The sequence below is a fragment of the Gobio gobio genome, assembly GCF_949357685.1.
Source record: "Gobio gobio genome assembly, chromosome: 4".
Lineage (NCBI taxonomy): Eukaryota > Metazoa > Chordata > Actinopteri > Cypriniformes > Gobionidae > Gobio > Gobio gobio.
In genome coordinates this window covers 54,458,743-54,471,824 of record NC_137100.1, presented here as the reverse complement: position 1 = coordinate 54,471,824, position 13,082 = coordinate 54,458,743, and the positions used below count along the sequence as shown (strand labels likewise).

At 37.6% G+C, this 13,082-nt stretch overlaps 1 protein-coding gene across 3 annotated transcripts in view; it reads right to left on the bottom strand.

Moving 5' to 3' along the window:
* Positions 1 to 12,476, bottom strand: part of atad1a (ATPase family AAA domain containing 1a) — a 39,146-nt gene extending 26,670 nt beyond the window's left edge. The window contains exons 1-10 of one of the 3 annotated variants that reach the window (XM_079816177.1): positions 12,179 to 12,476; positions 11,533 to 11,761; positions 11,177 to 11,275; positions 8,798 to 8,918; positions 8,469 to 8,669; positions 7,444 to 7,550; positions 7,239 to 7,328; positions 7,087 to 7,137; positions 4,793 to 4,962; positions 3,453 to 3,570 (exon numbers count right to left, since the gene is read on the bottom strand). In XM_079816177.1, the coding sequence (XP_079672303.1) occupies positions 3,453 to 3,570; positions 4,793 to 4,962; positions 7,087 to 7,137; positions 7,239 to 7,328; positions 7,444 to 7,550; positions 8,469 to 8,669; positions 8,798 to 8,918; positions 11,177 to 11,275; positions 11,533 to 11,703 (1,128 nt within the window). In that variant the 5' untranslated portion in view covers positions 11,704 to 11,761; positions 12,179 to 12,476. Of the gene's footprint in view, positions 1 to 1,828; positions 3,571 to 4,792; positions 4,963 to 7,086; positions 7,138 to 7,238; positions 7,329 to 7,443; positions 7,551 to 8,468; positions 8,670 to 8,797; positions 8,919 to 11,176; positions 11,276 to 11,532; positions 11,762 to 12,178 lie in introns of those variants that run through there. The other 2 variants (XM_079816175.1, XM_079816176.1) reach the window with 2 other exon arrangements.
* Between the last annotated feature and the right edge of the window lie 606 nt (positions 12,477 to 13,082).

The following is a 13,082-nucleotide window of genomic DNA, read 5'->3' as shown; positions in this document are numbered from 1 at the left end:
GATGCCACATTTACCATATCATTATATTAGATGCACTATAGTCACACATGGCAATAAAAACAAAACAAAATGCATGCATCTTGTTTGACAATAGGACAAATAAATACAACTTAAATATACAGATACCGGTACAAACAGTGCTTTAAGTTTATGTAGGCTACTGTTTATTTTTCCCCGTTGTTGTTGTTGTGTGATTAATACTAACGACACAGGCAGGGGTGGGTATAGGCTAGGCTATATTGGATTGCTACAGTAATGAGCCCATATGGATATCTATGAATGTGCCTAGATTCGGTACACTCGCGCGAGCGCTGACAGGCGGCAAACGCATGCAGAATCCGCGGCCAGTCTGACATCAGTCCGTGTGTCAGTAGCGAATGAGTTCGGGGTTTCCATCGCTTTTTAAACTCTTTGTTTAGTGCTATCGGGCATATCAAACTTTTATTTGGTCATTATACGAGATGGCAGGTGAGAAAGATTCGCCTTTGCTTTCACGATCGCGTGAACTGGAAGAACTGGAGAACTGAAGCTGAAGAATAAAATCCGTTTGATGTGTCTGTGGTACAATCCGAAAGAGACCCGCGCCAATAACACGAAAGCTGATTGGCTGCTATATAAGATGCATGTTGGTCTCTCACTAGCGAAAAAACGAACAACATACACACACACACTAAAACATTGCGGGAGCATTTCAATGAGCAATGGAGTAGCGTTACATGGACGTAGGAAAATTAAGACCTGTTTAAAATTATTTAAGACCTAGAACTCAATACTTCAGCGAATTTAAGACTTTTAAGGCCTTAAAATTTTGATTTAGAATTTAAAGACATTTAAGACTTTTTAAGGTCCCGCGGGTACCCTGGAGTGAATGATTGCTTTTTTCCCCCAAAGACAAAATAAGCAAGGAAATATGATAGAATTTAACAGGGAAAAGCTATTTTCAGCAAAACTATCCCAACATTAAGACCAATATTGTATGCGATAACAGAAGGTGATTGCAACAACAAAAAGCAAGCAGAAAACCTAAGTTTATTTCCCTCATCTCTTTAGATTGTTCATCATAAAACAACCAAGTACCTGATTACCAAAGCAGAACAACAAACATTCAAAGTGGAACAGAGCAGCATTAAAGGTGCCATCTGGTGCCAAAGGAAGCCAAGCCTCTCCACAAACAGTGAATTATTGTGGGCACAGTTTGCCAAACAAGCACGTTTCATTTACATGTTAAGTATGTCATATTGGCAAATAATTGATAAAAGCATCAATCTGAATAAATGTATTTGCCATTTCAATAAGCAATGTTTGACGGACAGTTAATTAAGCTGCCAGACGTAATTTTTTTTCCAACACCCATTATCAAAGTACCACATGGAGACATATGGCTGCCTCATAACATATTCAGCCAATGGGAAAACAATTGCTTAAATCTTTGGAACGGTTTGGCAAGAGCAAAAATTTTGCAATTAGAGCTGGTGAAAGGCCAGAAACTTTAGTAAAGACGGCCAAGAAGTCAAGAAAGAAACTGACCTTTGTGTCCAATTATTACCCGATAAATGAGTATCATGATGCTGGTTTGACACATTGAGTGATATTAATTATGTTCCAAGATAAAGCTTTCTAAACACACTCTGACTAATCCGAGCATCCATATATGATAGATGTTTAACATCTTTCAATAACCAATGCAACAAATGACTTCATTCTTAGTAGATGATACATGTAGCACCATTTGTCCGTGTGATTTATCCCTTTGATCAAGTATATACAACCTTGCTTCAAGTGGACACAATGCCGTCTATACCTAAAGAGCCATTTCTTTATGAGAGGCTTTTTTTATTTTTAGATATTTTTATTTCTACAACTAAATTTTTTTTGTACACTAAGACAAACAAATGATAAATATCTAGTCACTTTGATCTCACAAAAAATATTTCAACCCAAAACCAAAAGATACAAATTTGAAATTAGTCTCAAAGTCTCAAGGCGCATTGTTTGCGGATTGCTATTTTGAGACAAATGAAAACGACTGCGCCATTGACCAACAAAAACCTGGTGTTAAGTCCATGCCGCAATATTTTTGTGTTATTTAAAGAGCGTGTTAGTAATTTGCGCCTATAGCTGGGTCCACAACATGCGTACACTTTGCTTATTACACACACACTGGGACGCGCAGCAGCAAATAAACATTTTTAAATATTAAAAATAAAAGGATTCCTCTATGGAGAAGCGTTCAGTCTTTCCGCTCGCAAATCCCGCCATGTAAATAGCAAATCCGCCATGGTACAGGCGCAACTGGCTTTTAAAGGGAATGGGAGATGATACTCTGATTGGTTTATTGCACGTTACGCCCAAAACACACCCATGACTCATTAAGAGAATAGGGAAAACCCTTTTAGACTAGCAAAAGTGGATTCAGACACACTAAGTGCACTTGCGCCGTGCGCTTTAGACCATGTGCTCAGATCATTAGGGCCCATAGTAATAAAAGACAGTATAATAATACATTCAAAATTAATGTATTGAAATGTAATAAATATAATTATATTTATACTACTATATAATCATGAAGTATGAACTAAATACTTTTAAATAATATAAAACGCATATATCAATATATCACATTACTGTAAAAATTGAGAATTGCCATGAAAACAATGTCACAGTGCAAAAGAAACTCATTTTCCTTATGCAAAATTTTTTGATTTTGGGTTAAAATATGACCCAGGCATGCCCCCTACACAAATGAACACAGTCATCTTATCATGGCTAAATTGGTGTTAACGAAGATCACACATGCACCATTCAGTATAACTTCCGAGTAACACTCATGCATCCTAATAAGACAGTTAGACTTAGTGTTTCAGGAAATGTGGTCCTAAATACTAAAACATTTATAGACATAGCAAAGTTTGTTTATTCCTTACTCTCAAGTCCAAAAAGTGGTTCGATATTTGCTTCTACACAATATGCACCCAACAGATGATCATATCAGAAATATGTATGCTTGTATACTATTATTATTATCATAACATGGTCTGTCTGAATACTCGATTCTGATTGGCTGGAAGGTGTGTAATAAACAAACATCAATAACAGCTTTAAGTTGTCAGTGCTGGCAAAATATAAGCAGGATAATCCATGGCTAGCTGTGCATTAAACGATTTTGCACTTCGTTGATGCAAACTCTGCTTCGCGTCAGGCGGTTCTTTGCCTCCACGTCGTGCATTAAAATAGTTAGCTAGCCGTGGATTATCCCTTATTTACTATTATTATTGTTACAATAAATATGCACATAGTTGTATTCAGTGTGTGACTAAATTCATTATAGTGCAAAGTAATAATGTTTGAGACAGAAATGTGAAAAGGAGAGAAAGACTGAGGCAGAAATAAGTGAGAGAGAAAAAAATGAGAGCATGAACGTGTAAAGTGAGAGGTTTTCAGTCCAGAGGCACCTCTCTCAGATTTGCTGGGTCAGCTGGAACTGTGGCCTGTTTGGACTCTCTCATCTTATCTAGGCCAAACAGCAGGTCCAGTTGAGTCACGGGCCTCAGCTGCGTGCTGTCCACATGCCTGAGGATACACCAGAGGACATCAGGGACAAAATCAGTGACATGAGGCAAGGCTAGATTTAAGTGAGCAATATACTTTTACATTCACTCCTACATATTTACACAGCATTTCAAAACTTTCAAGAATATCTTGAAGAGTATATGACTTTTTTTGCATTGTGACATTATTTTCTTGTCAACTAATTTTCAGTTTTTACAGTAATATACAGTGAGAAAAAAAAATAATTTAAATTCACACTGAAACCATAACGGACAATTCTTGATTTTTTTAATGGAATATTCCAGTATTTATTATAATTGTATCTCTTCTCTGATGACGCATTTACTAGCGTGAGGGCTGGACAACCTGTCACTCACATAACACCCTACGAGAAGCTGTTTTATTCGGATATACATCATAATAGTAAATGGTAAATGGATCGCATTTATATAGTGCTTTCAACAGACCCATGGCCATCCAAAACGCTTTACATATTGCCTCACATTCACTCATTCACACACCGACGGCGGTGTCAGCCATGCAAGGCGCCATCCAGCTCGTCGGGAGCCACTGGGGTTAGGTGTCTTGCTCATGGACACCTCGACACTTGGTCAGGTGGAACCGGGGATTGAACCACCAACCTTCCGGTTTGTAGACAAACCTACATGAACCACTGAGCCACTGCCGTAAAAAAAAAAAAAAAACTATCGCTGTTTCGTGCCAACTTTAAATGACATTATATTTAACACTGTGGTGAGGTTGGCGAGCGAAAGACGTGGGAGGAGTGAGTCCTCTCATGAGGGAGCCCAGAGGCATATAAGAACGAGCGACACCAGTGAAGGACGAGAGAGGACCAGGCCTGGACTTTACGTTGTTTTGTTTACGTTTTGTTACGTGTGTGCACGGCAGTAGTCCGTGAGGGGCTGCTGCTTTTACTTTGCGTTTGTTCATTTATTTATTAACGTCTTTAAATGTTTGCCAGTTCCTTCTTTCCATAACCACAAACGGTATTACAAACACATTTACACATTATCTCAAAACTCACAAGAATATCTTGGTTTGTTTCTCTTCTAACAAAACAGAAAGATGAACCAGTTGAGAAACGACTTGAGATTAATGGGATAGATTTCTACAGATATTATAGACCTCTTTGGTTAGGACATGATGTGAGAGCTGCGTTTTGTGCACACACATAAAATGAAATAACATTGTGTGTGTATTATAAAAAGCATCTTAGACATACTCTTCCTCTTCATCCAGCTGGAACTGTTGTGCAATCTGTTTCATCTGCTGTTTGCGGACATAGTCTCTAACACGGTACATGGCGGCGTCCCTGCACAGCTCTCTCAGATCACTGCCGGAGTAGCCCTCGGTTTGCCCAGCTATTTCCTTCAGGTTAATTGCGTTACTTAACTGATGAAAAATAAAGATTAAAATAAAATAATTTATATATACTTGTATATACACACACAACCGTTCAAAATTTTGTGGTCAGTTTTTTTATTAAGCAAGGGTGCATTAAATTGATCAAAAGGGACAGTAAATACTTTTATAATAACTTGGTATTCATCAAAGAATCCTGGAAAAATATTAAGTATAATATTAAATATTAAGTAGCACACATTTTTTCAACATTAATAATAATAAGATGCTTCTTAAGCACCAAATCAGCATATTAGAATGATTTCTGAAGGATCATGTGATACTTTGATTAAATAAATGCAGTCTTGGTGAGCATAAGAGACATACTTTAACACATTACAATAAGGTATCATTTTTTAAAGGGATAGATCAGCAAAAAAATTTAATTCTGTCATTAATTACTCACCCTCATGCCATTCCAAACCCCTAAGACATTCGTTCATCTTTGGAACACAAGTGAAAATCTTTTTGATTAAATCTGAGAGCTTTCTGACCCTCCATTGACAGCTATACAAATATCATTTTGACACTTCAAAAAGTTCATAAAGAGATCGTAAAACTAATCCATATCAGTTGAGCGGTTTAGTCCAAATTTTCTGAAGAGACAATCTTTTTATATGATGAATAGTTTGAATTTAGGCTTTTATTCAATAATAAACACTGATCAGCATACATAAACAGAAGCTCAACAGAACCTGCTTGACGCTCGAGAACAAACAAACCTCTTGCTGAAGCTCAAACGTGCTGCGTGACACACGAAAATTAACCTCATTGGTTCTTGCAGAAGCTCAAACGTGCTGCATAACACAATAATGAACCTCACTGGTTCTTACACGTCCAGCGAACATGCTTGAGCTTCCGTTTACCATATCTGAGGATTTAGTTGATGTTTAAATGTGAATAAAAGCCTACATTTAATCTGTTCATCATATAAAGCGAACGTGTCATCAGAAAATTTTGGACTGAACCACTCAATTCATATGGATTAGTTTTATGATCTCTTTATGAACTTTTTGAAGCGTCAAAGTTTCAGTTGCAATGGAGGGACAGAAAGCTCTCAGATTTCATCAAAAAGATCTTCATTTGTGTTCCAAAAAGGAACAAAAGTCTTATGGGTTTGGTTTGGAATGGCATGAGGGTGAGTAAATGATGAATTTTCATTTGTGGGTGAACTAACCCTTTAATTAATGCCTTAACTAAAAAAAGAGAAATATATATTTATAGCATTTATTAACCTTTATTAATGTTCATGTTAGTTCACAGTGCATTGACTAATGTTACCAGATACAACGTTTGATCTCTCAAATTTGTATTAGTATGTTGACATTAATAAAGATCAATAAATGTTGTAAAAATATTGTTAATAGTTAGTTCATGTTAACTAATGTACACTCCTGGGCAAAGAAATAAGGAAAATTAAGAAAATTGGCAAGAATTGCACAAATACTGTAGTTAAAGCACAAAATAGCATTCCCCTTTGTTTTATTTAAATGCTTAAGCCATGTGGGTAAACATGCAGACAGTTTTTTTTAACAAACAGTTCATGAGCAATTGAAAAATGTCTCCCTGTTTGATTTTAATGTGAACATTCACAATGAACAACCCACTATAGGGTTCAAAACATGAGCCTGATGGGCTTGTTCTCAAGCCACTTCTTGGTTGTCTCTGGAGCATCACCATGCAACTCGTGTTTCATTGTGACTCATCGCTCCACACACAACTTGCCATATTCTGCCAAAAACTTCATACAGTCTTTGATGTTTATCTAAGACAACAATGTTTTTTTAAAGTATAAGCATTTGCTGAAATTTAGCTAATTTGTCAATAATTTGTGGTTAAGACAATCAAAAGCTTAGTGTTTACCCATTTTGGGCATGGCCCATTTTTTTGCCCTGGAGTTTAGTTGTATAAGTATAATGTTAACAAATGAAATCTTATTGTAAAGTGTTAGCAAGATTTCTTTTTTAAAAACATTTGAAAATCTTACTGACCACAAACATTTGAATGGTAGTGTAAATATATGCCACATCACCTTTAATATAAGTAATATATTTAAACAGACAAAATATTTTGTGAATTAATTTTTGTGCAGATGAGATGAGCTTAATGTCTTACGTTTTCACCAGACAGAATTAGTCGAAGGATTTCTTCTCTTTGAGCTGCATTCTAAAAATAGACCAACAATTATTTAGTTTTGTCATGATTAAGATGGGCAATTAACAAAAACAGAACGTAAAGGTGTGTGTGTGTGTAATAATCAGACTCACAGGCAGGCCTACATGAAAAGCAGTAGGCATTCTGCGCAGAATTGCTGCATCCACATCCTGTGGTCTGTTAGTAGCCCCCATCACCATTACCTGGACATTGACATACATTTTTATTTCCTATCACATTTTATATTCCTAACACTTTTGAAGAAATGCAATGACCTATGTGTGTGTGTGTGTGTGTGTGTGTGTGTGTGTGTGTTACCTGACTGTTTGCTGCTGTGTCTAGTCCATCCCACAGACTCATGAACTGGGCCTTCATCATAGCTGTGGCCTCATGGTCCATACAGGAACGATTCCTCAGGAATGAATCTGAGACAAGAGACAGATTATATTTAGATATATATTTCATAACTGTAAACTATAAAATCAACCCAAAATCAAAAGAAATTTAAATTATATTTAGCATGAGGAAAATTAAATGTAGAACTACATATACACTATTGTTCAAAAGTTTGGGGTCAGTAAGATTTTTTTGTGTTTTTGAAAGAAGACCTTTAATGCTCACCAAGTCTGCATTTATTTCATCAACAATACAGTAAAAACTATTTTGTTTTAATGCTGTTTAAAATGATTAATTTCTTTAAAAAAAAATCTTACTGACCCCAAACTTTTAAATATTTAATTCATATAGTATTTAAACATATTTATAATTTACAGTTTAGGTAAAATTGTATACAGTGCAAAGATATAGTATTTGTAGTTATTTTTTTATATTTTATACAATAAATTAAAGCAACTACATAGAAACTTTTTTGCAGTCATAGTTTTTCTACAATTCTGCATCTTCAGCATCTGTAATTTAATCCACGGTACCGGCTTTAAAAAAAGCACAACTAATTAAAATAATTTACTTTTACTGACGTTTCAGCTAGTACACTATGATAAAACGCCTGAGAGACTCGGCGTGCAGCGTCCAGACTCTTCAGTTTCACAGATGACGGGTCACAGAACAGTATTATTCAAATGTCATCAGCATTGAAAATATAGTGCTTAGACAGAGCATCGAAAACATTGCAGTCATTATGCAAATGTACACGTACCACGTTTTCCATAAAATCCATGAATATAAAACACCGGCATATCCATAGTGATTACAGTAAGCTTATCACCCTAGTAGTGCTGAGTAAATTTATTTGGCACATTAAACAAGCTGGCATTGTAATTTTTTTCCTATCTGTCTGGAATCTCTAAATATCTGTCCAATTTTAGAGCATATTCAGTGGTTACCTATTTCATCAATGAAAATGATGCAAGGCTGAATCTTGACTGCCATTGAGAATACAGCAGCCGTCAGCTTTTGCGATTCGCCGTACCACTTGTCAGTCAAAGTGGAGGCCTGTAGATTAATAAAGCGGCATCCAGATGCTTTCGCTGTTGCTTTGGCAATTAAAGTCTTACCACATCCCGGTGGCCCATACAACAGTACACCTGGGAATTGCAACAAAAAAAAAGATGAATAACAAATTTCACTTTGATATTTTACATATACTGCTACCTGCAAGTATGATAAAAATGTACTGACAAGTTCGGGCCCATACGCTTTTTCCATGACTCACCTTTGGGAGGTTGCAAGAGTTTGGAACCACAGAAGAGATGACGTTTCTGGAAAGGCAAAATGACAGTGTCTTGCAGCTCTGAGATGACCTCATCTAGCCCAGCAACATCTCTCCATGTCACCTTACAAAGAAAAGGAAGAAGATTTTCAATCATATAGGCTAATAATCACTTGGAAGGGCGCTATCGGGCCAATAGACCTTAGTCAGGTTAGATGCCAGACTGAATTTAACGCTGATGAAAATGAGATAATGACTTTACAGTCTTTTTACAGTCTCTTTACAGGGACAGTCTTAACAATGGCACGCACTGTATAAAGGTTCTAGATCATGTAATTTTCACAACTTTTAAAACTGTTTTATGGAGTTTTTGCCTACTGAAAAAATTGATATCCAGAAAGATAATTTGTCATCTGAACAATCGGCATGTTGTCAGGGATGGGCAGTATTTCAAATACATGTATTTAAAATACGTATTTGAAATACAAAATACTATTTTGTATTTTAAAGCCTTTGGAAAAATCTAATGTAATTTGTATTTAAATACATTTAAGATGAGTATTTTTGTATTTTCAAAATACTCAAAATACTTTGAGCCAGTCAACCTCTTTATCAGGGTGCTGTTTTTATGCACATTCATGCATAACTTTTCTGGAATAAGGATGTCATGGTCAATTCTACTTGTTGATAGCTTGTCAAATGAAGTATTAACATTACTGCATGTTAGGGATGGAATGAGTTATTGGGTGTAATGTGATTTATGTTATTATAACTGCCGCGAAAGGAAATTCAAATTCACACTTGTACGTTGGCAGGCAGTTTTTTTGCGCACGCGCTCCGAGACGGAGTGGAACGCTGACAAATAGGCCTACACTTTTGACTTAAAGGCCAAGCGGTGGAATCAGCACACAGTTGCCGCTTTCTCTTTAGCTTTGTGCAGTTGAAGCCACTGTTGCCAACAAATTTTCAGGGGAAGTTGCTAAAGGCAGATCGAGTTGTTGCTAAAAGTTGCTAAATGACGTTGTGACGTCATTGCGCTATGACGTCATTACGTAATCGCAAGGCAAAACTACGCCATTATGTAACGCATAGATATTATTTGAAATACTAATTTAGATTTGTTTGTAAAATAGATTAAAGCAATGTGTTAGTTAATATGTACGGATCGAGCCCCACACATGACGTGCAAGAAAAAAAAAAGTTAATTGTGCGCAAAATTGACAAATTTGTTCCATCGATTTGCTTAACCGTTCACACGATTTACTCATTTGTTCTCTCGATTTATAAATCGTGTGCACGATTTAGCCTACTAGTTTTATCCTGCATGTCTTATGCAGGGCTCCGTAAATATGCTACCTAAATGATCAGCGTAAGACGCTGTGACGTGTTATCTAGTATCTGCTATCGCACCAGATAACACGTCACAGCGTCTTACGTCAGCAGCGTCACTGTGGCGTCGTGAACGCGGATTCAAACAAAAGCGGAAGAGAAGACAATGCTTAATAAAGTCTTAGTTTTTGTTATTTTTGGACCAAAATGTATTGTCGACGCTTCAAAAGAGTCTAACTAACCAAATGATGTCACATATGGACTACTTTGATGATGTTTTCATTACCTTTCTGGACGTGGACAGCAAAGTGTGCATACACTTACATTCAAAGGACTGAAAGCCCTCGGACTAAATCTAAAATATCTTAAACTGTGTTCCGAGGATGAACGGAGGTCTTACAACATTGGGGTGAGTCATTAATGGAAGAAATTTCATTTTTTGGGTGAACTAATCCTTTAAAATTCAAAGCCTAAATTCAATCTGTTGATCATATAAAGCAATCGTGTCCCTTAAGAAAATTAGGACAAATTATCACAGACAGTTGTCATTCACTGCATTTCCTTAATATAAAGTCAGTTAATATAATGATTTTTAATACAAAGTATTTTTCCAAATCAAGTATTTTTCTGCTGTGACCATGGGGGCAGGAACATGTGTGATGTAGCCATGCAAACTTACTAGACCGTCTCATTCTAGTGTTCAATGCTGAGGAGGTGTCTAGCATAGAAACTCCTGAAGGACTGATCTAGGAAGGACGCAGCCTCACTAGGATGCAGCTTTCCATTTGAAAAGCACCCAAGTCATCCTGAAGACCTTGATTAGCTTGTTCATGTGAGTTTGATCAGGGTTGGAGATAAACTCTGCAGTAAAGAGGATCTCGAAGGCCAGAGTTGAGAACCCCTGGCCTATGGTAATAATGATTACAGGTTTGCACCTTCATGGGTGTGAACAGGGAAAACATTTCCAATCTGTCAACACAATATGATGAGATGCACAGAGTGATTTGATGAAAGGTTTCCATTGATTGACATGACAACAGTATTGGTGTTTACTTTGATGCTGCGAGGATCAACAAGATGAGTGGCGATGTTCATCTCGTACTCCGTCAGACTGACGCCCTCTACGCCTATCTGCTTCATCAGCTGCTCTGCCTGGGGAGAGTGCGGGAGTCAATAAATAAATAAATTTACAAGAAATAATGGTCAAGCCATTATCACTATTAAGGGTCTTTTGAGTCACTGGGATGAATCAATATAAGCCATGATGAAATAAATCCTTACAAATTTATTAAGCACTTTGAGCTACAGGCTCGCATGAAATATGTTCTGTAAATTAAGTTTAATATTCCCTGGAACGACATTTACTGTCACAGTTATTATCACACGCCCAGTAGCAGAGATAACTTTACCCTTTTCTTGGCTTGGGATTTTTGTTTTTGTGTTGGGTCCAAAGCATCCACCACCCATTTGATGCTGTAATATGTTGCAGCTCCAAAGATGGTCAGTCTAACCAACATCCCCACCACCTCATTCCGGGTGAGTGGGCGGAGGAGGGCGTCCCGAGGAATGTCACTCAACATCTTGGTCCACCCCCGCTGTCAGCCCATTGGGCAAGAAGAACAAACTGGGTGTGTCGATCTAAAATACAGCAGGTAGAAATAATCAGTGCATCTGGTACATGTCATAACCTCTATCCTATTATATTTTCTTATTATATACTTATGGAGAGATGGATTGACTATATAACAAATTGTAGACTTAATATCTAGTTATGTGTGAAAGATATTCAGACTAGAACAGTATCAATATTACTATAGAGTATAAATATTATTAACAGATTCAATTAATTAAATAACGACGCCAGAAAATAAAATAACTTAGTCGTCTTTAAAAATAAATAGGCTATTTTAACGTTATGCATGAGCCATATCTTCCTGCGAGACAAAATAGAGGTGCGATTTAGAGATTACTTCAGGGACCGTGACCACGGAAACCACGAGTCTCATAAGACATATTAACATCATAAAACAAGTACATTTGATACAATTCACTCACATTTCACTGCATCACTGTAATCCTTAACCGTCGACTTGTGCAGCCGCACTAAACTCGCCGTCCGGAAAAGATTGCTATAAACACAAGTTCCTACGTCCTATCTGATTTTTTTTTTTTTTTTTTAAATCTTTTCAGGACGGCGAGTTAATATATTGAATGGCAAAATGGCATAAGTAGTCAATTTCCAACAAGAAACTGACATGGAAGAACACCAAATAAAATGTACAAACAAATACACAGAACATTGACAAGCCTATCAAAATGTCTTCAGACAGGCTATTAATAGTTCCCCTTCAAGGGAACTCGAGCTGCGTCACCGCTTTGGGAACGCCCCTGCGTGATTGCGTCGTGAAGCACGTATGTCATCAGTCCAATAGAGAGACGGAACGTCATAGGCGGGTGACGTCATAGACCCGGAAGCTATAAAGCACACCGGCAAACACACGCCGTTAGCTTCTGTTGCCTTCAACAAGCGCTCTGTGTTATTCTGTCCAAGTGTCTTTGTGTTGTGTCTGAGTTCAGATTGTTTTGTTACGTTTGCACTATTCACCACATTGATACAAGAGAAAAAAGTATGACGAGCGAACAGCGTTACAGACAGTGTGTTCCTCCCTGCTCACGTTACATCACGAGCGGGGATACACACTTGATGTGCGTTGTTTGTTTGGGAGAGCAGCACGCGCAGTCGGCACTCGAGGGTGCCGGCTGCGAGCATTGTGAGGCTCTGCCTCTTCGTGTGCTGCGATCCCGCCGGGCGCTCTTCGAGGAGGGCGTCCCGGTTAGCGCTCCCCACGGCACGGGTCCCGCTGCTGCTGAGGCTCAGCGGCGACTCATGTCGTGGGGTTCGCAAAAGGATCTGACGGAGGGGATGGAGACGGGCCCCGCCCTATCTCTTCCTTCACCC